Source organism: Lepidochelys kempii, chromosome 6 (genome assembly GCF_965140285.1).
Source record: "Lepidochelys kempii isolate rLepKem1 chromosome 6, rLepKem1.hap1, whole genome shotgun sequence".
Taxonomy (NCBI): domain Eukaryota; kingdom Metazoa; phylum Chordata; order Testudines; family Cheloniidae; genus Lepidochelys; species Lepidochelys kempii.
In genome coordinates, this window is record NC_136385.1 from 70,635,451 (window position 1) to 70,663,423 (window position 27,973).

The 27,973-nt window shown below is 42.8% G+C and overlaps 2 protein-coding genes across 13 annotated transcripts in view; both read left to right on the forward strand.

Moving 5' to 3' along the window:
* Window positions 1-8,828, forward strand: part of TMEM87A (transmembrane protein 87A) — a 29,060-nt gene extending 20,232 nt beyond the window's left edge. The window contains exons 15-20 of one of the 6 annotated variants that reach the window (XM_073348649.2): window positions 19-122; window positions 574-644; window positions 2,868-2,929; window positions 4,184-4,239; window positions 5,906-5,936; window positions 8,023-8,828. In XM_073348649.2, the coding sequence (XP_073204750.1) occupies window positions 19-122; window positions 574-644; window positions 2,868-2,929; window positions 4,184-4,239; window positions 5,906-5,936; window positions 8,023-8,064 (366 nt within the window). In that variant the 3' untranslated portion in view covers window positions 8,065-8,828. The remainder of the gene's footprint in view (window positions 1-18; window positions 123-573; window positions 645-2,867; window positions 2,930-4,183; window positions 4,240-5,905; window positions 5,937-8,022) is intronic. The other 5 variants (XM_073348650.2, XM_073348651.2, XM_073348652.2 and 2 more) reach the window with 5 other exon arrangements.
* Window positions 8,829-16,075: 7,247 nt separating this feature from the next.
* The window catches only part of VPS39 (VPS39 subunit of HOPS complex), a 33,119-nt gene continuing 21,221 nt past the window's right edge, over window positions 16,076-27,973 (forward strand). Inside the window, exons 1-8 of one of the 7 annotated variants that reach the window (XM_073348655.2) lie at window positions 16,076-16,314; window positions 20,523-20,588; window positions 21,576-21,602; window positions 22,084-22,148; window positions 22,994-23,036; window positions 23,998-24,092; window positions 26,257-26,355; window positions 27,162-27,254. In XM_073348655.2, coding sequence (XP_073204756.1) covers window positions 16,242-16,314; window positions 20,523-20,588; window positions 21,576-21,602; window positions 22,084-22,148; window positions 22,994-23,036; window positions 23,998-24,092; window positions 26,257-26,355; window positions 27,162-27,254 — 561 coding nt within the window. In that variant the 5' untranslated portion in view covers window positions 16,076-16,241. Of the gene's footprint in view, window positions 16,315-16,351; window positions 20,589-21,575; window positions 21,603-22,083; window positions 22,149-22,993; window positions 23,037-23,997; window positions 24,093-26,256; window positions 26,356-27,161; window positions 27,255-27,973 lie in introns of those variants that run through there. The other 6 variants (XM_073348656.2, XM_073348657.2, XM_073348658.2 and 3 more) reach the window with 6 other exon arrangements.

The window sequence follows — 27,973 nt, forward strand, 5'->3', positions numbered from 1 at the left end:
TCTCTATTTTCTTGACAGGACTGGCAGGAGCTGTGGGTGGATGATGCCATCTGGCGACTGTTGTTCTCAATGATCCTTTTTGTCATCATGGTTCTATGGAGGCCGTCTGCCAACAACCAAAGGTTTAACGCATTTTACCTTAAAGTAATCTTGACTTCTTAAAGTCAAGTCTATCCAAAGAGCATTTCCAGCAGTCCTGGTGTACTGCATGGTCACTTGCTAAACTTTTCTGCAGGCTCTGAGAGCTGTGTGCATGCGTGCGTGTGTGTATAGGGATTGAGAAGGAAGTATAGTTCATGTTGTATATCCTGACCACAGAAAGTGGAAGTAGCATTTGTAGATTTATAGGCTCTCCTTAGTAACATTTATTTAAAAAAGGGAAATGGTATGAGTACTTAAATTATCTCAGCTTGTGGTTGATCAAAAATCTAACTTAGTTAGAGGGAGCTGTCCAGAATAGTGAAATAATAAAAATGGCAAGATAATCAATCTCTTCAAAATGACATTTATGTAAGATATTTTGACTTTGTGCATCTGTCTCATGGTGTCTTCATTCTTTCCTCTTCTCAAAAGGTTTGCTTTCTCACCATTGTCTGAGGAAGATGAGGATGAACAGAAAGAGCCCATGTTAAAGGAAAGCTTTGGTAATGTTGGAATTATTAATATTAATATGGGAGACTGCCAGACACACTCTTAACCATACATTCTTTAAATCCAAAGGCCAAATGGTGTTTTATACAATTGCTCTAAACATACCTAACAGCCTAAAAATAAGCCAGGGGCAGACAAACTTTTTGGCTTGAGGGCCCCATTGGGTTTCCGAAATTGTATGGAGGGCTGGTTAGGAGGGGCAGTGCCTCCCCAAACAGCCAGACATGGCCTGGCCTCCGCCCCGTCCAACCTCCCCTGCTTCTCGCCCCCTGGCGGCCCCCCCGGGACTCCTGCCACATCCGATTCCCCCCTGCCCCATGACTGCCCCTGGAACCTCTGCCCCTGACTGCCCCCCAGGACTCCTGCCCATTCCAATCCCCCGTGTCCCCTGACTGCCCCCCTGGGACCTCTGCCCCCACTCAACAACCCTGTTCCCCGCCCTCTGACCACGCCGACCCCTATCCACACCCCCACCCCCTGACCACCACCCCGAACTTCCCTGCCCTCTATCCAACCCTCCTGCTCCTTGCCCCCTTACTGTGCTGTCTGGAATGCTGGTGGCGCTGCAGCTGCGCTGCCCAGAGCACCAGGGCAGGCAGCCGTGCTGCCCAGCTGGAGCTGGCCACGCCATCGTGCAGCACCGAGCACTGGGTCAGGCCACCCAGAGCATTGCGCTGGTGGCACAGTGAGCTGAGCCTGCCTAGGAAAGGGAACAGTAGGGGAGGGGCCAGGGACTAGCTTCTCGGGCCAGGAGCTCAGGGGCCAGGCAGGAGGGTCCCGCAGGCTGGATGTAGTTTGCCCATCTCTGAAATAAGCAGTCACTACACCCAATACAGTACTAAAGTATTTGTAAGCCTGTGATCAGTATACTTACAAATAGGCCAGACCTAGAGAAAACCATCTTATCCTGGTGTGCTCCAGCATGATCATGTAGGGGTCTGACAAAGAAGCTTCAGATTCATGGCTTTTTTTATACCTTTCACTAGCTTTAGCAAAAGTCCAGTTTGAAGGAGTTTCTCCTTGCTTCTTTCCTTCCTCCAAGGCCTTCCTTTATCTCCTCCTCTCCCCCTCCCCCAACCGCTCAGCAGCAGAAGTGTGGGAAGGTTTGTGTTTGTTTCTCTTAAGACCATTTTTTCTTTGTCTTGTTACTGCAGCTCTTTATTTTATTAGTTAGTTTTTTGAACCATACGTCCTTTCCACACTACAAGTGATACTATTTATTATTCTCATGGCCTTCCTTTACTTGCTGATTAGAGCCCCTTCCTTACTGGCCACAAACCAGAAAGCAAATATATTATTTTCTCAACCAAACTTAAGCTAACTTTTTAATTCTTTTAATTTCATAACTAAGCCTAAAGACAGGAACAGAATCTTTCTGATTTTCCTTTCTTTGGGGGTGGGAAAGGAATCTTAGTGCTGAATTAATCAAGGACAGGTATAGCAGCACTGTCACCAGCAGCGTAAACTCCTCCACGCTGCCGCTAGACTTAACCCTAGCCTTAGAGGAACACCACCACTAAATGTTCAGTCTCTGCGTGGCCTGTTCAGTCTCTGACTTCTCAGATGAAACTGCCAATGGGGGCACTCGTGTGTAATCTTGTCCACTAGGAACTGGTCTGAGATCTTCAACTTTGTAGGCAACTAGCCTTCAGATAGTGGGGACTTTCAGATGCTACTGCTGGACAGCAAATTAAGATGGATTAGACATGATGATTGAAAGGCTCACAGAAAAGGTGGGGGAGCTGGTTCTTACAGGAACAGTGAAATGGATCATGCATAAAAGTACACTGAAGAAAGATCCTTTTCCTCTTAGAGTTATAGTTATCATAGGTGTTCACTGAGCTTCACTTTGGACTTGCCTAGACTGTGCAGCAATGCACACTGGGGGGGAGTGATTTCTAAAGTGTGTGAATGTGGTGTGCACTAAAAGTTTCCTGTAGCACTTCAACATAGTGCTGTTTCCACACACCCCTAGGGTGCATTGTTGCACCATGCACACCAACCCTTAGTATTGTTTGTTAAAAATGTATATGAATTTTTCTGAGAAATTACTTTTGCTACCTGGAAAGGGGACTCTGCTTTTAAATAGGTAGCATGCCCTTTCCCCTAAATAATGACCTTTGGCTTCAGTAGAGTATTCCTAATAGATATGCCATCTACAGTTTACATTCTGACATAGTTTAATATCCCGTGTCTGTCGTGTCTCCCCTTTGCAGAGGGAATGAAAATGAGAAGTACAAAACAAGAACCAAATGGAAATGTGAAAGCAAACAAAGCTGTGAGTATGCCCTTCCCACCTTGGCCCTATCACTAGGTAAAAGTAATGCCAGATCACTCAGTTGGCTGCCACTTAAATAGGAGCTCTGTAACAGGAGCAAACCAAGTATCTGTGTTTGTCCTTTCCAAGAAGTGAGTGATTTGGGTCAAAACATGATGATCGTGGTGCTTGTGAACAGATTTTGTGTTTTTAGCTTTCTGGTAAATCAGAATTCAGTGTGTGCTTTGAGAACTTGCACATAATGCATTAGAGACAGAACTGTTTCATATTACACGAAGTGTAATAATTTAGCCTTTGTGTAGCTAGTCTCTCAGGTTCTAAGATTGCTTCAAAACAGAAAAATACATGGAAGTTGAACTGGATTCAGAGGGCATTTACACTGCTTACCCTATGTTTCCAAATCCTGTATGCTTTTCAGTCAGATGCACAACCACCTGAGGTACATGTGTATCTTTTGTGAGTGCATTTAAGACGTCTGCATTTTCCACATGTGACCCTGTAAAACTCAGGATTTATTCACGAGTAGGTAGAAAATGCATTCCAAAGTTGTTTCTCTAAAGCCTTCAGGGTCGAGCTCATTTTTGTCTAAAGCATGCATAAACTGTAGAACCCTGTTGCTCCCTGAAATCTCTGTTCTGCTTTGGCAGTAGCAAGGAGTTCCTCAAACTCTTGAGTCAGCAGCAAGGACATTCAAATAAAGATGACTTCTAATTCACAGATATCCTTAATATAAAGATAAAACTGCCCATTGTTTTCTGTTCAGCAAAAAAGCAGAGTAGAAATATGTTCAGTGCTCAAAAATCCTGCGTAATATTATGTATCGCAAATCAAAATGTCAGTTCATACAAATCAACAGTCCTCCTAGTGCTATGAAAGTGCTGAGAGTCTCAACAAAAATTAGGAAGGTTACATTAACATAGGGTGTACTCTTTAATCTTTTGAATGCCACATTCTGAATCCTATTTTTGTGTTTTAATACCATGTTTTATACATTATTGTAGCATTTTAAGTTCATTCTTGGCTGAGTAGGCACTGGCTTAAAATGGCTGAAAAATGTTTTAAACATTTATTTTGACTTCCCTGCTCCTCTGAATTCGATTCCTTTATCCAGAAATAACAATTTGTATTTCTTGTGTGGGCATCCACTATAGTTAATGCTGAACTTTTCAGGTAGGCTAGAGGAAATGTATTCATTTGCAAACCCCTTCAGAGTCTTGTCATTTTTTATTTTAATGTTGGTTTCTGTGCTTCTAGCAGGAAGATGATCTGAAGTGGGTAGAAGAGAATGTTCCTTCTTCAGTGACTGATGTGTGAGTATCTGTGCTGTGACAAGCAGCAGCAGCAGCTGCACTGGAGTCAGAAGCGCTGGAAGTATAGTTAGAATGCCAGCAGTTGTGGTGCTGGCTCTGCTGGGCAAGTGCTGAACCCTTTCTGGAGTTGGCCTCTGACTTTAAGAGTACGTCTGTGCAGCATGCTAAGTGTAAATATATAGCCATATGTAGTAGTTGATAGGGTTTATTAAGTGGTTTTTAAAAAAAAATCTAGAACTGCACCTTCTTTAAATCTTGGTGTTTGTCCTTCTCTTGCTGCTGTGGTGAAATTATCCTTAAACGTAATGCATCTGCTGAAATGTAGACTGGGAATTTCTTAAATAGTCACTACAGTTGGTAGTGGTAGGTGCAAATGGTCCCTTATGAGGATTTGACCTCAAGTTGAAAATCAGCAGTACTACAAGTGAGGCTACTGGGAATAAGTAAGTCTCTGGTTCAATATTTTGGTGACATGTTTGGTTTTAAGCGTTCAACATTTGTGTAGTTAGAGGTATCACACAAGGTAAAGTCCTAGTCCTTTTAGTTAAAGGACCAAGACATTTAAAAGATACAGGACAGAGCTGACACATTCTTGTGCTCTGTGGATGGAGAAATCAGTGTGATTCTGACCATGAGTAGTGATATTTGTATGAAAGAAACTTTTTCCTGTTGTGGCTTCTGTATATCATCTCATGACTATGAATAATGAGCTGAAGTCAGTGTTAGCCACCTGTGTTTTGAATCTCATGTCCAATGACTTGCTTTTTTTTTTGTGGAGTTAAAATCAGATTAGCTTCCCTCAGTAGTGTGCTCTGGATGTACATTTGAGTGTTTTTCCTAATATAATATAAATTGTGAATAATTTTTATTAAGTTGGGTAGTTAAGACAGAATGTCTGGGCCTTCTGTTTAGTGGCTGTTTAGTTTAGTTCAATACTTGACATTGGTAGTGTGGAAGCCCACTGTACACAACCGGTATCACTTCTGCCTTAATAGTGATTTTTACAGTTTAAACTTTGGTGTTCTGTGCCTAAATTTCTTTTTTTAAATCATATGTAAACCATGATGGATACTGGCTTATAGTTCTGATACTGGCATTCCAGCAGAAAACTCAGATCCTGGATTTAAATACACAACTCTGTTTAACAAAAATACAATTCAGTTTATACATGATAGGATACTAAGTACAGTTTCAGAATACTACACTGAGGAAAACCGGTGTATCTTGTGAAAATTTGTCTTCATTTGCCTGGGGTTTGTCTTTAATTAGAGGGTACCGAAAGCTAGTAAAAGGCAAGATACTCCTCTCCACCACATAAAGTAAATAAGAGGTTATAAAAGACACTGTCATTTTACTTGAGAGTTTTTGAAAGTTGATATCTTCTGGCTGATTTCAAGTGATGGGAATTTGAGAGCTGGACAATTAAAGCAGAACTTAGGAACTGATTTTGTTATTGGTATTTGATAATACTACATAGGTCCTATCTCACTCTGTTAATGTCTTTCTCTGTCTTCCTCCAGTTCTCTAATTTTAGCAAAGGGTTGGTGGTCTTCTCCATTATAACCTATTCCTGTCAAAAAGCTGGAGGTGTTAAAACTGACATTGATGTTTTCAGTCATTTAGTGCTTGGGTCTGTGTACCAATCTTTGTTTGTTTTTTACTGCAGTGCTCTCCCAGCCCTTCTGGATTCAGATGAGGTCAGTAAACAAGCCTTCAGCACAAATTGAAGTCTTATGACATGCCAAGGGAGTCATGAGTCTTTCATTAAAGAGGTTGACTTGGCCTGTTAGAACTGAGCTTTATGTTCCTATAAATGCGGCAGGAAAGGGGAGGGGAGGAAGTACCGATGTTCTAATTGGATGAAATACAATAATTTGCCCTAAATATGAACAGTGTAAACTAGTGTTCAGCCGAAAGACTTTCAAGAATGGTAGAACCTGTGCAGCAGATTGCAATTTATCATGAAACAATTATTTTAAATCCAAATGATTTAAAATACTAGATGCTCCCTTCATGTAGTAGTGCCATGCATGTTTACTCAAAGTAAAGCTGCATTTCCCTGTCTCCTTCCACGTTTGTGTGAATTCCAGTAACTTATGTTGTAGCAAAACAGTGCTGTTTCTGGCTCTCTGGCTCTGCAGATGCTGGTGCATAAATTAGAAGCTGTTTCTAGAACAGTGGTCCCCAAATTGGTGGGGGGGGGACGGGACATTTTGTGGGCAGGGGTGCAGTGGGATGTCAGCCAGCCCTGGTTGGGAGGGAGCACTGTGCTTCTAGTCCCACTCTGCCCCCAGCTTCACTTCTTTTCCAAACTCATTCAGCCCCAGTCCTGCTCTGCCTCCAGGCCTGGGCCAGCCCCCATGGGAGGCAGGGAGGGAGTGCTACATTTCCAGCTCCGCTCTGCTGTGATTCCCTCTTTGCCCCCAGCCAAGCTCTGCCTCTAGCCCCAGCTCCTCCCCCATCCGCAGTGCCGCCCCCAGCTTTGCCTTCAGCCCAAGCTGGGGAAGCCTTGGCGGTGCTGTAATGGAGGGAGGTGCAGACAGATTCCATTAATGGTAAGTGGGGGTGCGACTGGAAAAGTTTGTGCACCACTGTTCTAGAAGTTGAGTTTTGGTTAATACCATCATTTGCATGTTGCTTTTGGGCCAAATAAAGGGTTAATATGTGAAATCTGTGCCTCATGTTGAATTACAATAAAATCAGTCACCTAAATAATGCTGACGGGTTTCAGAGTGGTAGCCGTATTACTTTGTATCAGCAAAAAGAATGAGGACTACTTGTGGCATCTTAAACTGCCCAAATAAATTTGTTATAAGCTTTTGTGGGTTAAAACCCACTTCATTAGATGCATGGAGTTGAAAATACAGTAGGAAGACACACACACACACGATGGGCGTGGCTATATCAGCTCTAATGAGACAAATCAGTTAAGGTGGAGCTATTATCAGCAGGAGAAAAAATACTTTTGTAGTGATAATCAGGATGGCCCATTTCAAACAGCTGACAAGGTGTGAGTAACAGCAGGGGGAAAAGTTAGTATGGGAAAATAGTTTTTAGTTTGTGTAATGACCCATCCACTCCCAGTCTTTATTCAAGCCTAATTTGATGATGTCCAATGCTATGAATGTTGATGAGTTGATTAAATTCTTGACAAAGTGTGCTCTCTACTGTATCTGGAACCACTAGGCAAAAATTGTTCTTGCTGAAGAGAATTTAATGAGAGAGACGATGGATTATTATAGCATTCTGCAAATTATTTAGTGAATAGTTTTTTCCTTGATTTTAGCACATATTTTTCTTTCTGCTTTTTGTAGTATTAGATGAGTTCCAAACTTTAAGGTTTGATTAAGAGTTCCCTTTTCACCTATTTGGGAGTGACAAAACGCAAACCTCCTGCTAGTTAGGGAGAAACGCATTATGTCAGTATTTGAGTGTGCTTCTCTCTAACCAGCATACGAAATTCTGTAATGTGTACATGATATGTATCTTCACACATTCAGAGTTAACATGTAATGATCTGACCTAAACAGAGAGAGAGTAGCAGTGTATACTCAGAAAGGTAACTTTTCCCCAATATGTGCTGTTAGATTTCTGACTGGACAAATTAATATCTTGTCAAAATTTGAGCACTCTCTTTATATATCTCTTATTCCGTGTATAACCACTGTTCTGCAATGCATGTGCGTTATCTATAAACATGTGACGAGTGGGCTCTTAGTACTGAGTGATGTAAACACAGAGACAAAAATTACGAACTTCAATGACCTTTTTTGAATTTTGCAGGAAAGAATGATTACACACTTTGAAAGATCCAAAATGGAGTGAAGAAGCAGCTTCTTGAAAGTTCTGTTTCCCGTAGGCTGCCCAGTGGATCAGGCGCATCCTACTTCTCTCTCTCGATCTTCACCGTTGGAACTGGACCCTGTATTTGAGCGAGGGCATCTTACACAGTTCACTGTGGAAGAGGTTCACGAGGACATTGATAAACCTTTGAAAAATGTTTGAATTTACAGTGAATTTACAAGTTTGGATTTTTAAGTGATTTAAATGTGTGTTCCAGCACCTTCTGTAACTTTCTTCAGATATTTAATCTGTCAAACTAAAAGTCCTAACATCTGACTGAGGGACTATGAATTCAATGTTACAATTAACTTCCACAGGTCAACTACCTGTTTTTGGTGGAGGGTAGAAGAAGGTGGTGAAGAGTTACTTTAGAAACAACCTTCCCATTTTATTGAAAATAATGGCTAATAGATGGAGACTGCGCAGCTGGCTTAGAAGGAGAGGAGGTTTTTGAGTAAGAAGCCCCAGTAATTGAAGGAAATCAATTGAGATACCAAAAAGGAAATATTTTGAAAAAGTTACAATGATATTGATGTTTTTAACAAAACCAAGTGCAATTTTATTAACAACACTGTGTATAGGAAAGATTTTCTATTTTAAATGTCATTGACCTAGGAGCAACAGTTGCATAACTTCAGCATTTGTTGTTGTGGCACATCTCATTGCCGGCAATGTGATGGATGCCTAAAAATGACTTACCCATACCTTCAAAGTGTTGCGTGGCCTAATAAAAACTTCCTACAACACTTTGCTAATGTTTGTCTATGAAGTTAAGCAAATATTAACTAGATATTTCAGTAGAACTCTACTCTGTGCAAGTGACCTGTCTGCCTCGAGGTCCGTACTTACCCATGAGATGATGGCACCACCTCCCAGAGGGAGCAGGTTCTTCTTTTCCCTGCAGGCAAAAGCTTTGCTGGTTTTGATCCTAATATGTTCTGCTGGGATACTTCGGCTCCTGGGGAAAGTTAAGCGCGGGGGGGGGGGCAATGGGGAGTTTAAAAAGTCACCTGTTATGTAAGTGGTTTAGTGATCGATTTTTTTCCTGTCTAGTCCATCCCTGGGGCCAACAAGTGCTTTCTGTTCATTTGATCAATGTCAGAGTTGCAGATTTCTATTCTGTACAGAATGGTCGTCTCATTTTTTAAAAGAGTGGAAAAAAGTCTTTGCTTTTGGTTTTTTAATAATTTTTCATACTTTCTAGCCTGGAAGTTTCACTTGGCAATAATTTACATGTGCATGCCCATTGTAGGCCACAGGTTTGCATGTGTAAGTTGCACGGGTGTGAGTGAGGCTATAATTGGCCTGCAGAGTCTTTACTACTGATAATGACACAGGAGGCAACAGCTTGACTGTTACATACCATGTGGAGTTTGCAGTACCACTAGTTAAGCAGGTTTTTACTTGTAAATTGAGCATATTTATTTCAGAAATTGATGAGATAACATGTAACACTCAAAGTGCCCTTGATAGAGCTGCTTTTGTGCAGGAGAACTGCACTAAAATCTCAGGTTTCAGAGTAGCAGTCATGTTAGTCTGTATCCGCAAAAAGAACAGGAGTACTTGTGGCACCTTAGAGACTAACAAATTTAGTCTCTAAGGTGCCACAAGTACTCCTGTTGGTTTTTACTAAAATCTCAGACTCAAACTTTAGATGAGCACAGTGGTCCCTTCTGGCCTTAGTCTGACCTTTTGCATGTTGCAGGCCACAGAACCTTGCCCACCCACTCCTGTAATAGACCCATAACTTGCAGCTGAGTTATTGAAGTCCTCAAATAATGATTTAAAGACTTCAAGTTACAGGGTATCAGCCATTTACTCTAGTTTAAATCAGCAAGTAAACCATGCCTAATAGTGCAGATGAAGGCAAAAAACCTACAGGGTCTTTGCCAATCTGACCAAGAGGAAGATTCCTTCCTGACCCCAAATATGGCAATCATTTGGACACGAGTATGTCAGCAAGATCCACCCGCCAGACATCCGGGAAGGAATTCTCTGTAGTAACTCGGAGCCCTCTCCATCTAGTGCTCCCGTCCCTGGATATTGCTACTAGCAGTCGCAGATGGGCCACATGTCATTGTAGCAGTCTCATCATACTATCCCCTCCATAAACTTACCAAACTCAGTCTTTCAAGCCAATGAGGTTTTTTGCCCCCATTGCTCCCCTTGGAAGGCTGTTCCAGAACTTCATTCCTCTGAGGGTTAGAAACCATCATCTAATTTCAAGCCTAAACTTGTTGATGGCCAGTTTATATCCATTTGTTCTTGTGTCAACATTGGTGCTTAACTTTAAATAACTCCCCTCCCTCCCAGGTATTTATCACTCTGATGTATTTATAGACAGCAATCATATCTCCCTTCAGCCTTTGGTTAGGCTAAATAAGCCAAGCTCTTTGAGTCTTTTCTCATATGGTAGGTTTTCCCTTCCTCTGATCATCCTGGTAGCTCTTCTCTGTACCTGTTCTGGTCTGAATTTATCTTAAAAATGGGAGACAAGAATTGCACATAGTATTCCTGATGAGGTCTCACCAGTGCCTTGTATAATGGCAGTAACACTTTCCTGTCCCTATTGGAAATGCCTCACCTGATGCATCCTAGGTTTGATTTAGCCTTTTTCATGGCCACATTGCATTGGTAGCTCATAGTCATCCTGTGATCAATTCTTACAACCAGGCCTTTTTCTCTTCTTTCACCTCCAACTGATAAATGCTCAGCAGAAATTCTTGTTGTTAGTCCCCAAGTGCAATGCCTTGCACTCTGCACTATTAAATTTCATCCTATTTCTATTATTTCAGTTTTCAAGGTTGTCCAGATCTTCTTGTATGATATTCCGGTTCTCCTTCCAACTTTGTCATGTGCAAATTTTATTAAAGCACTCCCACTTTTTATGCCAAGGTCATGAATGAAAATGTTAAATAAAATTTGGTCCCAAGATGGATCCCTCAAGAACTCCACAAGTAACCTCCCTCCAGCCTGACAGTTCCCCTTTCAGTATGAACCATTGTAGTCTCCCCTTTAACCAGTTCATTCTCCACCTTTTAGTTCTCATATTAATCCCAGTCTTCTCCAATTTAACTTATTATTTCCCATGTGGAACTGTACCAGATGCCTTACTGAAATCCAGGTAGATTCGATCTACTGCATTTCCTTTGTCTAGAAAATGGATTATCTTAGAGATCAAACCATGTTCATGTTTTTTGTAACACCACAGTCACATGCTTCCATAGGCCACTTTCCGCATCCAGCAGTCTACCCTCACAGTTCTTTAGTCCAGCTTCCATCTGAGAGTCCTGAATTTTCCCTTCTGCCTCCCCTCGTCTTCCCTCCATCATCAGCTTGAATACCCTTTGAAACTCAAGCATGCTTTCCACCTGCATCTCCAAACCTCGGATCTTCTCTTTCATTAGCTCTATCAGGCGCCACTTCATTCAAATGAAGTTTTTGGGCTCTTTGGGTACCTGTTCCAGGATAACGTACATCCCGTAGCATCCATGTCTAGTCATCTTCACTGTTTCTTCCATTCCTTGGATCACTACCACTGCTGCCTTTGTGTCTGTCATAGCATTCCTGCCTAAGCTCCTGTCAAGGGGGAAAAACCCTGCAAGTTCAGAACACCACACTCCCTATTCAAGACTCCATTTTCTGCTCTGCTTGCTGTCTCCTGTGCCCTTGTTGCTGGCTGGCTGCTTGGCTGCCTTTATAGGCCCCCTAATCAGGGCTCTGCCATGATCAAAGGCTCTGCTTCTCTCACAGTACTCTGCCCCACCAGCCTCTGAAAACTGAAAAACAGAAAGCAAAACAGCAAGCAAACAGACTCCCAAGAACTTACTCTCTGCCCTTAAGAAAGAGGGGCTTGCCTCCCTTCTCCAACAGCTCTACACTCAAACTCCCCTGTTTTCTGGCTCTGTTTGCTAGCAGTTGTTGCTGCTGCTAACTGGCTCTTCTGTGCTATTTTCTTTAACTCCTGTTTGATATTAGAGGTGAATAGAACAAAGAACCATCACCTGCCTTGGAACTGCAATGTGGAGATGGTTATGTGTGTGTTTTTAATAAAACCTAGGTCAGGCACAGGAAGGACCTAACTCAGCTGGATTCCTTCTGCTGAGCAGCTCTGCTTTGTGATGGGGAACGGACAGAAAATAATCTTTGTTCTTCAAAAGAGTTGCAAGGAACTTGGCTTCTTTAAACAATAATCAAGCTCTAGTTTACTATTTCCCTTTTAACCCTCAGATGCCTGCTATCTTACTTACCTCCTCTCTGATTCCGTTCTAATAGTTGTCTTATTCCCTGTTATAAATTAAGCTCAGCAATAATCGTTACTTGCTTGATGTCACTTGCTGGTTGAAAAGCTCTTGAGATGGTTGTCCAGGACCTATATTTGAATTTTGAATCTACGCTTAAGAGGTATTTCAAACAACTTTCAAAATTTTGGTAAAATTGGCTAGGTAAAACTTGCTAGGTGTGCAAGAGGTTTGAGAGGAGAATAAACATAGCAGAGATCACATACTATCAGCCACCAGCTATGCTGGGCTCTTGATCCATGCTGTTACTTGACTTTTCTCAAGCAGTAGATTGATTCAGTATTGAAGCTGTCTCTCCATCCTGTGGACGGATACTATACCTAATCAACAAAATGCACACTGTTTCAGTATGTATTCTACACAATTTCTGGCTCTCAGCTACTTTCCCTTTTTTTGTTTTGACATGGGTTTCCTATATTTTTCAGTGGCAAGAGTCTATTTCCTCTCATGAAATAGTTTAATGCTATGGGCTCAGCTGTACCATCACTCTGGATAACTTATATTTGAGAGGTTTCAGAGTAACAGCCATGTTAGTCTATATTCGCAAAAAGAAAAGGAGTACTTGTGGCACCTTAGAGCCTAACCAATTTATTTGAGCGTGAGCTACAGCTCACTTCATTGGATGCATACTGTGGAAACTGCAGAAGACATTATATACACAGAGACCATGAAACAATACCTCCTCCCACCCCACTGTCCTGCTGGTAATAGCTTATCTAAAGTCCTCATCAAGTTGGGCCATTTCCAGCACTAATCCAGATTTTCTCACCCTCTTCCCCCCCCCCCCCCAAACTCACTCTCCTGCTGGTAATAGCTTATCCAAAGCGACCACTCTCCTCACAATGTGTATGAAAATCAAGGTGGGCCATTTCCAGCAGAAATACAGGTTTTCTCCCCCCCCCCCCCTTTTTTTTTTTTTTTTCCAAAAAAACACACACAACCTCACTCTCCCGCTGGTAACAGCTTATCCAAAGCGACCACTCTCCCTACAATGTGCATGATAATCAAGGTGGGCCATTTCCAATTTGCAAATGAATTCCAATTCAGCAGTTTCTCGCTGGAGTCTGGATTTGAAGTTTTTTGTTGTAAGATAGCGACCTTCATGTCTGTGATTGCGTGACCAGAGAGATTGAAGTGTTCTTCGACTGGTTTATGAATGTTATAATTCTTGACATCTGATTTGTGTCCATTTATTCTTTTACGTAGAGACTGTCCAGTTTGACCAATGTACATGGCAGAGGGGCACTGCTGGCACATGATGGCATATATCACATTGGTGGATGTGTAGGTGAACGAGCCTCTGATAGTGTGGCTGATGTTATTAGGCCCTTTGATGGTGTCCCCTGAATAGATATGTGGGCACAGTTGGCAACGGGCTTTGTTGCAACAAATATCTATCTATTATATATCTATTATCTATTCATATCTATATCATATCCCCACATATCTATTCAGGGGACACTATCAAATCCAGATTCCAGCAAGAAACTGCTGAATTGGAATTCATTTGCAAATTGGATACTATTAATTTAGGCTTAAATAGAGACTGGGAGTGGCTAAGTCATTATGCAAGGTAGCCTATTTCCTCTTGTTCCCCCCCCCCCCCGCCCCCGAGGTTCTGGTTAAACTTGGATTTATGCTGGAAATGGCCCACCTTGATTATCATGCACATTGTAAGGAGAGTGGTCAGTTTGGATGAGCTATTGCCAGCAGGAGCGTGAGTTTGTGTGTGGGGGTGGGGGGGTGAGAAAACCTGGATTTGTGCTGGAAAGGGCCCACCTTGATTTTCATACACATTGTGAGGAGAATGGTCACTTTGGATGGGCTATTACCAGCAGGAGAGTGAGTTTGTGTGTGGGGGGGGCGGAGGGTGAGAAAACCTGGATTTGTGCTGGAAATGGCCCAACTTGATGATCACTTTAGATAAGCTATTACCAGCAGTGGGGTGGGAGGAGGTATTGTTTCATGGTCTCTGTGTATATAATGTCTTCTGCAGTTTCCACAGTATGCATCCGATGAAGTGAGCTGTAGCTCACGAAAGCTCACGCTGAAATAAATTGGTTAGTCTCTAAGGTGCCACAAGTACTCCTTTTCTTTTTATATTTGAGAGTAGTCTTATGAGCAGTAGGGTACTTAACAGTGCAGGTGGTTACTCCTGAGGGCATTCTGTGCCAAAAACATAAAAATTCTGCATGCTATTTTAAAGTTATGCAAATTTTATTTGTTAAAGGTGGAGGCTCCAGCATGGCATTGGGAGCACAGGTGGGAGATCCCTGTGAAGCTCCCCCAGGACCCAGACTTGGGGGTGAGGCTACCCTTACCCTGCAGATAGACTGTCTAGCAGCTTGGGGTGAAGGGTGGGGCGGCCCCTGGACTCCTCCCCATGAGGAGTCAGGATCTGATGAGGGTGGTAGAAGCTTGGTAGACTTAGATGAGGGAGAGACTAGGGTCACGTGATGAAGGGAAGACTCATCAGCCTTGATGGAAAGAGAATGAATAAGGCTCACATGCAGTTGCTGAAGAGGGTGATGACGGCGTTTGGCTTCACCCCATGAAGTAATGGGTACAATTCTATCATAAATACTGTACATGCATAAAACAATGTTAATAGATCCTTGCTGATAGTACAGAAGTCAAAGAGCAATATGTTTGTTTTAGTACAGTACCACCACTACTCTTCTCACTTTAACTGTGAGCGGCAGTAAAAAGTAGGCTGACAAATGGTTGCAAAGGCATGACATAACTATCTTATCAAAATGTAAGCTTCATTTTATTGAGCCTCATAATCTTAAGCTTTATTCATTTTCATTTTCTACTGTAAACTGTCAAGGAAAGGAGACAGGCTCCTAGGCTAGATGCCCAATTGGTCTTAGCAAGTGTAACGGTTCCTTTGATAAGTGGTGGTTTTGGTGCATACGCCCTGGGTGTTTTAGCCCTAAGGAAGCAGATGAAGCTGAGGTCAGGAACGCCCACGTCTGCGAGTGCTGGAACGAAACTGCCCTTTTCAATTTTAGTTTGGTCCTAGTCACCGTGAGATGGGTCATGCTTACACAGCTGACTCTAATAGCTACTGTTACAGGGTGATACGCACTCCTTTCCCCCCCTTCTCCGGGCAGGCTCTTGGTACCTTAAATGTTGGGGGAACGGCCGGAAGTGAACAGCAGCTTCAACTCCCTGGGCCAGCGCTCGTGTTTTAACTGGATGCCCTCCTGCGTGCGCCAGTGTTTACCGCTCCATGGCCCCCGGCTGCAAGCATGGGGGCTGGATGATTCTGCCAAGCTGAGCGGCCGTGAAGTAGCGACTATTGTACCTATTTAAGGAGGCAGCAGCCTTCGCTGTTTCTACCCTCCCACCCACCTACCTATGAAGAGGGACGGGACGTTCACAGCTCTCGGGGCCTGGGGGCCTGCTTCAGAGAGCAGGTGTCACATTACTCCTGGTGCACAGCGCGTTTGCTGCAGGGCCATGCCGCTCAGAAGCGGCAGAGTCACGGCGCGCAGGCGAGCTCTGAGCTACAGGTCTGGGGGCGAGCGGGCCCCACGCGCATGGGCCGGGCCGGGGAAGGGCGAGGGGCAGGGCAGGGAGGCCGGGCTGGCAGTAGCGGGGACTCGCCGAGGGGGCGGGGCCTAGGGCGGAGCTTGCCCTGCGGAGGGGGCGGAGCTTGTGGGCGGGCTCCAGCGGGGAAGCGGAACGGGCTGGGCGCGGGGGCTGCTGGGAAGGGTTGGGGATCAGCTGGGCCTGTACTTGGGGCCGCGGGGGCTCCGCGTTGGGGAGGCGCAGGATTCTCCAGCCTGGCCGGCCCGGGGGTGCGGGTGAGGTGGCGCTACCGGCCCGGGGCGAGCGCGGGGAGCTGCCGCCATGCACGACGCCTTCGAGCCGGTGCCGATCCTGGAGAAGCTGCCGCTGCAGATAGACTGTCTGGCGGCTTGGGGTGAGCGGCGGGGCTGCCCCCGGACTCCCCCCACGGGCCTTGGCCCCTCCCCCGGGGGCCCCGCGAAGGAGTCCCGGGGACCCCGCGGCGGTGGGGCGGCGGTTGCTCCGCCTGCCCCGGGACCAGCTCCGAGGCCGCGGCCCGCTTGTGGCCCCGCGCCCTGGTGTCCGCGGCTGAGCCCGCTGCCCCTGAGCCCAGTGTCTCCAGGCACCCCTGTGACACAGCGCTGCCCTCAGCCTCCCGGCGCGCTGCGGCTGTTCCCGTCGCGGGGTGGGTTCCTCGCGGGAAGGGCTCGAAGCTCTTTCTAAAAACACACGCTCCAGACTTCGAATGTTGGGGTCTCTACAAGCCGCGTGTGTGACCCATCTTGAGCGTAGCCCGGGCAGCGGCTAGCGGGGATTGAGCCCCCGTTTCAGGGAATAGAGTGGGGACTGGAATTGGGCTGAAGTGTGATTTGTAGCCTCCATTCATTAAAAAGATGCAGTTTTGAAGGGTAGTGGAAGTGACCCACTTTGGTCTGTGTATGGGTCTGTTTTTTAAACATTTGGGTGATCTGTCTGATCTGGTTGCGCTCAGTTTGTAGGCTTGAATAAAGACTGGTAGTGGATGTGTCATTACACAAAGTAAAAAGAAAAGGAGGACTAGTGGCACCTTAGAGACTAACCAATTTATTAGAGCATAAGCTTTCATGAGCTACAGCTCACTTCATCGGATGCATTCAGTGGAAAATACAGTGGGGAGATTTATATACACACAGAACATGAAAAAATGGGTGTTATCATTGTAAACCCCCCCCCCTCCTGCTGGTAATAGCTCACCTTACCTGATCACTCTTGTTATGGTGTGTATGGTAACACCCATTGTAACACCCATTGTACCTCACGAAAGCTTATACTCAAATTTGTTCGCCTCTAAGGTGCCATAAGTACTCTTTTTCTTTTTGCGGATACAGACTAATGCGGCTGCTACTCTGAAACCTTGAATAGGTTTGTTTGTTGTGGGATGAAATTTTTTGTTCTGGTCTTATGTATCCTATGTGTTTTTCTTTCCCATTGTGTGTTAAGTGTGAGTCTGAATGGTAGAGAGGGAGAAAATGTGTTCCTGTGTAGCATAAGAAGTGATACTTTGCCTTTCCCTACCTGGTGTGTTTTATTTGTGAATAAACCCATACTTCGTGTCTTAAATACAAAACAGTCTGACCTGGTGGGTTAGAACTGTTATCCAAGGCTGTGTGTATACTCTGGGACTACAGGCATAGCTACAGCACCATAGCTATGCTGATGCAGTCTGTGCTGGCAGAAGGGGATTTTCTATCAGTGTAGGTAAACACCCCCCACCCCTGAGGATAGAATCATTTTTCCATTGAACTAGCAGCATCTACCATGGGAGTTAGCTATGTCTCTCAGGGCTATGCCAACCTATGTCGACTCAAATTTTAAGTGTAGATCAGGCCTAAGTGACAATTCTAGTAACTGTTATTACTGTAGATGGAGCAGTGATTACTTACAGTAGTATAAAATGTTTCAATATTTATAAATATGGGTTAGCTAGTTTCTCCCTGTAACTTTCTTTCTTGTAGATTGCTTGTTAATATAGTAAAGCTGTGATATTAACAAATCAAGTTTAGCAAGTAGATGGTTCATAGCAAATTTGTGTTAGTGATACCTAGGTGAATAGGTTTTATTTATCATGCACCTTTGACTGCCTCATCTATGCTCTAATCAGTTTTCTTTGGGACTCTTTTTAATACTAAACCATTGGAGCAGTTTCAAATAAATGTTATGTTATGGAACAAAAACTTTCATGTAAAAGAGTAACTTTGTCAGAAACTTGGCTTGTTTTTAATTAAGCCTTAAAAACAAAACACTGTGACTTAAATTCTGTAGCTAAATTGAATATATTCCTTACAGTAGCACTAATACAGTGGAGAAAACGTTGAAACTGAGAAACTTCATTGCAAAACAAATTTATTTGTTTCATTGAAGTCATAATCCTGTGGGTTTTTTGAGCACAGCAGTCTCATGGAAGAGAGGAGATGTACTTCCAGTTTTATGACTTAATTTCTAATTAAATAGGAAAAAAGGAGGCTCAGGGGAAGCAAGATCTTGTTAAATCACAAGTAGCTTTGAGAAATATGGTGTGAAAAAGGGAAAGGTAAATTTCATATGTTTAGTAAAGTTTTCCCTGTTATGAAGCTAAAGATTAATGGAAATTTAATGAACAAAGATTTTTGTGGATGAGTTGCACAGTAATACTTAGATTCAAAGCCTTCTAATATGCAATGTATGAAAGTGTGTGTGTGTGGAAAAACAGTGGATTTCTCAAGTATTCTACTTTGTAAATCCAAAATGACTGACTTTTACGTGTCACAGCAACTCAAATACCATTTTTTTTTTGTAACTAATGTAATCATTTCAGACATAACTGAATAATTCCTGGGGACAACTGTGGCTTCTAAATGTTCGACTACTGTGTTCAAAGTCAGAACTCACAAATGGTAGTATCTAAATTTGTCTTGCTCCCTCCAATTTTTCACTGTGTAGACCAATAAGTTGGGAGGAACACGAGGCATCTATATGCAGCAGCCAATGCTTGAAAAGTAGTTTATGTATATTTATGAAGAATGCAGAGCTCTCTCCCTTTTACTTTTACTTCATTATGAGTAGGGCCCTACCTAATTCACAGTCCATTTTGGTCAATTTCACGATCATAGGATTTTAAAAATCATAAATTTCATGATTTCACCTATTTAAATGTGAAATCTCATGGTGTTGTAATTGTAGGGGTCCTGACATGAAAAGGAGTTGTGGGGGATTGCAAGGTTATTGTAGGGGGGTTGCAGTACTGCTACCCTTACTTCTGCGCTGCTGCTGGTGGCAGCACCACCTTCAGGGTTGGGCAGCTGGAGAGTGGCAGCTGCTAGCTGGGGTCCGAGCTCTGAAGGCAGAGCCTCCTCAAACAGCAGCACAGAAGTAAAGACAACATGTTACGGTATTGCCACCCTTACTTCTTTGCTGTTGCCTGCAGATCTGGGCGCTCAGTTAACAGCTGCCACTCTCCAGCCACCCAGCTCTGAAGGCAGTGCAGAAGTTAAGGGTGACAATACCATGACCTCCCTAAAATAACCTTGCAACACTCTCCCCCCTCCCCCGTGCCTGCAATTGGCTTTTGGATCAGGACCTCCAATTTGAGAAACATTGGTCTCCCCTGTGAAATCTGTATAGTATGGGATAAACGCGCACACAAGACCAGATTTCATGGTCCATGACACGTTTTTCATGGCCACCAATTTGGTAGGGCCCTAATTATGAGCAAGTAGGCGCCTGTATCGGGGCCATGTTTTCATACTTCTTTCCTGATCCCTGGAAATGTTTGTTTCCCAAAACAAAGGTTACTCTATATGGAAGCACTTCCTCTAGGGCAGACTTGGGCAAACTACAGTCTGGGGGCTGCATCCAGCCCTTCAGACCTTTTATTCCAGCCCTCAAGCTCCTGCTGGGGAGCAGGGTTGGAGGCTTGCTCTGTGCGGCTTCCTCCAGCTCCTAAGCATATGGGTAGCCAGTGGGCTTTGCACACTGCCACTGCCCCCGCAGCTCCCATTGGCCAGAAAACAGGGCCAATAGGAGCTGCAGGGGTGGCACCTGCAGATGGGGCAACACGCAGAGCTGCCTGGCCGTGTCTCTGCATGGGAGCTGGGGGGGACATGAAGCTGCTTCTGTGACCTGTTTGAGGTAAGCGCAGCCCAGAGTCTGCACCCCGACCCCTTGCCCCAGCCCATATCCCACTCCTACCCTCCGAACCCATTGATCCCACCCTCCCACACCCCAGAGCCTGCACCCCGAGCCCTCACCCCCGTACCCTTGCCCCAGCTTGGAGCCTCCTCCCACACCCTGAACTCATTTCTGGCCCTACCCCAGAGCCTGCACCCCCAACCGGAGCCCTCACCCCAACCCCCAATTTCGTGAGCATTCATGGCCCACCATACAATTTCCATACCCAGATGTGGCCCTTGGGCCAAAAAGTGTGCATACCCCTGCTCTAGGGAAACAGTGCAAGAGCCATGCACGTTCCCCAGCCGAAATTTGCCATAATATGTTTTGGACCATTCAACAGTGGGCTTCAGTTTAAGAAGATGAAGAATTTTCAGATTACTTTTAGCTGAGAGGGGTATTCTTATTGGTACTGATAAGAATTCTCTTATCTTACAGAGGAATGGCTGCTTGTTGGCACCAAACAAGGGCATCTCCTCCTTTACAGGATCAGGAAGGATATAGGTGAGCTTGTACAAAAAACCCCAAGCTTTTGTGCAATATTATGACAATGTATCTTTCTCCACTCTTCAGTGACTCTAATAATACTGGTACCCTGGTACATTTAGTATACTGAACAGCAGCTTTTATCACCTGTAGCTTACGAAAATGTTTATACAGGGCCACTGCAATATATATAGATCTTACCTTTTCTTTCCTTCTACTCTGTTATCTGTCTTCTAGAGTTTACCATCTGCTTTAAAAATTACCCTTTCTCACAAGATTCCACCAAAGTTAAGAATTGTATTAAGATGATAAAAAGAAAATGGTACAGAGTTTAAGCATAGAAGTTTCTGGTTATCTATCTGAACTATAATGGTTTCCACATGTGTATTTACAGTAAATTAGTGTAATCTGCATGAATACAATACCCACCATGCATAAACTCTAACAGAACCTAGCGAATAGATCAGATTGGTGGTTCAGTAAAAAGGCAACTTAATTGAAAGGTGAGACCCACCATCTTGATCAATATACATAATAAAATTAAACCTGGTTCAGAATCCGAACATTCTAATCTAGACCAAAAAATACTCCCCTCTCTGTCTTTTGAGGAAGCGGTCACAAGTGGCCTCAGTGCATTCTGGTGATGCCACAAAGAGCGCCTATTATATTTAGAATCATATATAAAATTACTCATGTTAAGCAGATCTATATCTCTGGTATCTACCAGTTATAATGTGCAGAAAACAATACTATTAAATGTACTTTAATTTAATAGCTCATTGGATTGCAAAGGAAAAAGTTAAAAGGTGTGGCACATCTGCCCCCAATTGCACCTGGTCTCAGAAGGATTCTCTTTCTATTGTAGACACTTGGATTCCTAAACCCTAATTCCAGCTCTTTCCCAGCCTCCATAGGTAGTCTGTTTCAATAGATCATGCTGACTTGAGTTGCTAGTGTCTTTTGTCTCACTTGGTAAATTTCTCCCCCTTTTTGCATCAATACCAGGAGAGGTTACATCATCAGAAAGTGGCTGTAAGTTTGTATCCGTAAAACTCCTTTTAAACCCTTGTAGTGAAGTGTTTTTTTCTTTCTCCATCTTGCAGTGATGTGCTTCCTGGAGATTTGAGTTGCTGGTATTTGATTGGCTGGGAAAAAAGGTGCTTTAGGGCTGTCTTCATAGCTTGGGTTTTTTTAAATATTTAATTAAATTATATTAGGATCTGAGATTCCAAGGCAAGGATTTAGCTAAAGATGAGACCTTCTGATTTGCTGACTTCATGAAGTTAAACCATGTTTTTGGAATCCCCAGCTAGATATGTATGACAACCTCAGATCCCCCAAACTGGTTTAAGAAAAAGGAAGCACACACTTCTTACAAGACATGCAGTCTTCTGTCATTAGATACTTAATTCAATTTCTGCTATAATTTATGGGACTTACAGTAAGGGTTTATGCAGTAATAAATCTGAAGGCAACTGTGATTTTATGTCACTCTTTAATCTCTGCTTGGTAGGTTGCAACAGATTTGAAGTGACACTAGAGAAATCCAACAAGAACTTCTCAAAAAAGATTCAGCAGGTAGGAAATGGCAGTTGCTGACATTGGGGAAAATTGCTGGTGATTCCACTAAGAGGGTGCAATGTGAAATACATTTATCTGGAATCCCCAGAAGGCTGCTTTTTTTTTTTTTTTTTTGGTTAAACAGTAAACTTTGTTGGGAGTGGCACAGACTAGACTGTGAGTTTGTCCACAGTCCCTTCCTACAGTAGGAAGGAACTTGGCTTGGTGGTTACAGTAGATGACTTGGTGTTAGGACTCACTTACTGAATCGCTGTGACCTCCAGCAAATCATACATGTTTGTATGATGGAGATAATACATTGCTGTCTGACATGGTACTTGATATCCTTTGATGAAACATGCTATTAAAGTGCAAATATTGTTTTGGCTATTAGAGGCTGGAATCTAGAATAGCTGTGTACTGACTTGCTGTCAGTTTTATTATCATTTTAATTTTGATAGATGTTAGCACACTGAATGTATCACTGCAGTAAGTAGAGCACCTTGCCTTTTTGTTGGAGAACAGTAGTTTTTAAGGAATCATTTACATCCTTTTATTGGTGAAGCACCAGAACATGGTTAAATCTTGTTAAAGGGATCTACATTGTTAAGCTTTCTCACTCGGAAAGGATATAAACAATATAAGCTAGCTTTATCAGACACTTCATGAGTATAGGTATGGGATTGTACAGTAGCTGGAGGAATGTTGCATAGAAAGTAACAGTAGCTCCATCTTCATTGCCTTGTGTGGGTAAATAAAACTATTTGCATAGACTAATTAAATCTCTGTCCATGTCTGGGTGTGGGGGCAGGGAATAGTGTTTGGCTTGTAGAGATGTTGCTTTAATACAATTCTCTTTTCAGATTCATGTTGTTTCCCAATTTAAAATTCTGGTCAGTTTGTTAGGTAAGTGAAGAATATGTTTCAGTATTTAGTTCTTTTTTTTTTTTTTTTTGGTGCAGTTACTTGGCTGAGCATGACATCTCTTTTTCCCCACCCCCATATAGACTGTCTGTTTGTTGTACCAAGGAAAGTGAATAATTCATACCCTCACCTACTCTAAGGCTTATTCTTAAAACAGTTTGCCACCATCTTGATTTGGGGTGGTCCTTCACACTGCATGGCAGTCTAGTTGTTGAAAAGTCACTGAGTCTAGAATTCTGCCCTCTAATTTGCAGGGAAGTGTTGTGCAGTATAGGTTAAGAAGCAGCTGGGCTACCCTTAAGCCAGTAAAGACATTTGGGGAACAGACCACTAATATTCAAATAACTTATGCAAGAATTTTGAGTACTGTATGTTGGGTGAACTTATTCTTGAATTATGATCTTCCTTGTCTCTTTTTACTTATGGTACAACTCCTTCCTTTTTGACCTCCAAGTCCCAGCTCTCCCGACTCCAGCATGTGTAGAATGCTGCTGCCTGCGTTCTCGTGCGTACAAAAACTTGACCACACCAGCTCCAACTTTCAACTCTGTTCACCACCCACAAATTTCAGGAGCCAGTTCAAAATGGTCTTTTTTTAATGAGAGCTTCCATCATGAACTTGCTGTCGCCTGCTTTCTCTTCTGTCTGTCTTCCACTTTGCTTGCTTGTTTAGCACCCGTTCTTGGTTCCTTCATACAGTCTTACCACAGTTGGTGTGAAAGTCTTCTGCAACCCAGAAACCTTTTTGTCTCTGCCTCACTGATTGTTTTCAAATTGTGAAGGGGGGAAAAAACCCCGTCTCCTTCCTATCCTGAAACTTTAAATTTCTCTCACTAGTTTGGATCTGCTTTGTAAAGTGTCTTGTGATAGTTTCTGTAAATTAAAAATGAGTTGCATGTTTTTTAAATTATTGAACAATAATTAGGAATTTTGTCTAAAACAGAAAATAACATTTATGTCCACGACCTGTTGACATTTCAACAAATCACCACAGTCTCTAAGGCAAAAGGTGCATCTCTGTTCACGTGTGACTTACAGGTAAGTGGAGGCAGGTTAATGTTGTAAGTGTTCTGACAAAGTCTCATAACAAAGACTAACTTTCAAATTGCTCAGAGGGTTTTGTATGTTACAAAGTTATTTTCATTTTAAATTTATTATGTGAGAAATTGGGAGATGTTGTGGTTCAGCACTTCTGAAAATCAGGCTGCTTATTTGCGTGTTTAACAGTGGACTTAGGAAGTTCACTCCAGGCACCAAGTTTTAAAAATGTTGGTCTTGGTTTCTTCCTCCACTTTGTAAGAGTACACTTGGTTGTAATTTTGGCCTTTCACCCATTGATTCAAGACTCAACTGAATTTTCATCCTCAGTGATGAGATTTTTAAAGGGTAGTTCTTCCAGTGCTTTTTTCATTTTGGAAGCCATCCCCATCTTGGGACTTACAATGGGGCTTACAAAGGTAATGGAACCACCATTAGAGTGGTTCTTCGAATTTTCACTTCACCATCTTTCTCTGAAAATTGTTTCTGGTAACAGTTACGTTAACCTAGAGTGTCTTGGAGACACTAATGGCTGATTCAATCTATATAATGTTCCATAAGGATAAGGTGGTCCTTCATCCGGGTCCTACGGTCTTATAAAAATGGTCTCTTACTTACACACAAATCAGTTAATCAATTTACCTGTACTTTGGTCCCCAGACCTTGCTTATAGCTAGAGGAGACTTAAGTTAATGGTGTACCTCTAGTGCTTTGATTTACTCTTGAAAGGGAGCTTGGTCTTTGTAATTAGGCAAGCTGAAACTTTTGCCCAGTGGTAAACATTTTCTCATAGTTATTTAGTCTTGGGCTTCTAGTGTTAACATAGCTAATGCTAAATCATATGAAACATGCAAATCCAAGCATTACAAAATGTCTTGTTATAATTGGGTGTACTTTTTGTGTGTGGGTGTCTGACTTAGCGTATACTTGCAGTGGTGCCTCTTGTCAATAAACTGTTCTAATTAATTAGAATACAAAACATAGACCCTTAGATCATATTAGTTCATTAATATGATCATATCCCCCTTTCTTTGAATCCCTTGTTCCCCACTCCTTCAGCACATAAGTGTCAAGCTTTTCATCTTTACATTCAAGGTCCTGACTAATGCCAATTTTTAATGCTTCTCTGTCCTTGTCTTTTTCATATTGCCACAGTCCTTTCCACTTCACCAGTAGTAATAGTTTCCACCTGCTGTCTTTTTCTCCCACACTGCTTGACTACATGTGGAACCCCTCTTGGAGCTGATATGTAAAGCACTGCCCTCTCCATAGTCACATTCCTACCATGACGCTGTCAAGAAATTAATTAACTAATGATGAGGTGGAAGGGCACCTGGGGACAGCAAAGCACCACTGACCACTTAGAGTAGGAGAAAAAGGTACAAACAACTTCTCTTGTTGACTGAAAGGTCTTGGGGAAAGACTGCCTTTCTTCGTTTGTACAGCACCTAGCACACTGTGAGAGCTACAGGAAAAATAGTGGGAGTAGGTGGCTCAATAATGGGCAATGGGAATTGGTGGCTTTCACCTCTTCAGGTCTAGCTCAGGCTAGTAGTGACTGAGCCATTACCATCTTGAAGGCTGGCTGGATGACTACATGAAAGGGTTTGGTGCATCTTGTCTACAGGGAAATGGAACAGGTGTCCTCATTGCATAAACCACCATCCCAATGTTTGGTCTCTGCAGAAAGGTCAGTCTATGCCTGTTCATTGAGGCTTTGGCCTATCTTTTTCTGTATAGAGGTGGTCTCACCAAAATAAGGTTGAGGTACAGTGACAAATGTGAGTAAGCTTATACTGCTGCTACACAATTCATTTCTGTCATGTACACACAACTTCAGTCTCCAGGGCTGTGCCTGGTAACTTTCATTAACAAGTCCTATTGTGGCCTAGATTTATCTTACATTAATTATTTCAGAAAACATCTTGAATCTTTCTTCTGGCCACATGCACATCTGAACTCATGTTCAGCACCTTGATTGACATCCACTTTGGGTTTGGCCCAGTGAAGAAAATAGTCCATGGTGACCCGATGGGAGCATGAAAATTTACTCAGCTTTTCCATTGACCAGTTGTGCTATAGGTTTAGGATTATTTATGGCCCGATATTATTGTCCCTATTTACCTTCTAATCCTAACGCATGTGAGGCTGTCTGTTTTCACAGCACTCTGATACAGGGGAGGAGGTGCTGAGGATGTGCGTGGCAGTGCGGAAGAAGCTACAGCTGTATTTCTGGAAGGACAGGGAGTTCTATGAGCTACAGGTGAGAGAGTGCTGTGGGAACCACTAGACCGTACGAGAGCCCTTGCCAGAGTATCAAATTGTTTTTAATACCCCAGTTTAATCAGCAGTATAATTCAGAATTAGTGTTAGATTCTGCTTCCAGGGTGCACTTGATAGTGTTGGTGCTGCATGGTTTAACAAAGAAGCAGCAATTGAAAGCAAAGTGTTGATACCATCAAAATAATGCATTGGGAGCTAGTTATGGGTGAAAATCACCAGGAACCAGAAGACTGACTCCTCTCTTGAAGACTATGGGTAGTGATAGAAAGGTACAATTTGTATACAATCCTAATTGACCTCTGCATTCTAGCTCTGGTCCACTTTGAGGCCCAATTAAATAACCGTTCAGGAAGGTCACACGGTCTAGTTACAGAAAAATGCTGCTGTGCAGAATATGGAGTTGGGACATTCTAGCTGAATGCTATCGTTCCCTGGCCAGGAAGGGTTGGGAGTGATTCTAAAGTAGACTCCACTTCTTAAACAGATGTAGTCTGCCCTTTCCTGCAGCAAGCATGATGTTAGTAAGAATTATTCAATGAGCAGATCAATATTTTGCAGTAATGTCTAATGTTTGCAGTTCTGTAGCTAGTAGGGTGCTCAGTCTTAAAAGAAACCTTTCCTACTGTGTAAGAGTGAAGAAAGGGTAATGTGCTCAGTGTTACGGTACTGCCTCCCCACAATTAAATATGAAACAAGCTTTCCAGACCACAGGTTAAAAGGAGCCCAGGGAAGGCATAGTTAGCTCCTAAAGCAGCCAATGTGACTTACTTTCCTTTCATTCTTCAGGGGGACTTCAGTGTGCCGGATGTGCCCAAGTCTATGGCATGGTGTGAAAATTCTATCTGTGTAGGTTTCAAGAGGGACTATTATCTGATAAGGGTAAGAACAGGACTTTGAACTGAGTATGTAAGGGGATGTTAATCCTTTTAAGGAGAAGATATAGACTGCTCCCAGGGAGGGAGGATTCAGAGTGTGAGATAGACACTGTTTATTATAAAAATGTGCCATTTTTGACATGCTGTCTTTCAGCTTACTCCTCCTTCCGCAAAAGCATGCATGTTCCTTTAATTTGCTTGTCTTTCTGAAAAACAGACTATCTAGTTGTTGCAAGTAATGCCTAAGATTAGTGTAACTGAATTAAATTAAGAAAACATTTTTTCAGCTGGGCAGCACTTTAACTCTGTTTCATAGTTTCCCTTTTGTTTGATGTATTTACACCTCAACATAAGAGGGGAAAATATTTTAAAAATAACCTATTCAATAGGAAAGGAGTACTTGTGGCACCTTAGAGACTAACAAATTTATTTGATCATAAGCTTTCTAGAGCTACAACTCACTTTATGCTCAGATAAATTTGTTAGTCTCTAAGGTGCCACAAGTACTCCTTTTCTTTTTGCGGATACAAACTAACATTGCTGCTACTCTGAAACCTATTCAATAGGGTTTTTTTAAAAGTGAGATTATTCGAGGGGCAGAGTAACTTCACCAAAATTATTTTAGTGCTTCAGCTGAAATTAAACAGTTTCAATTTGACAACATCCCTTTAAATATCTAAATTCATCACTGTTAATTATTTCAGATTTACTGCAGGACTGAAA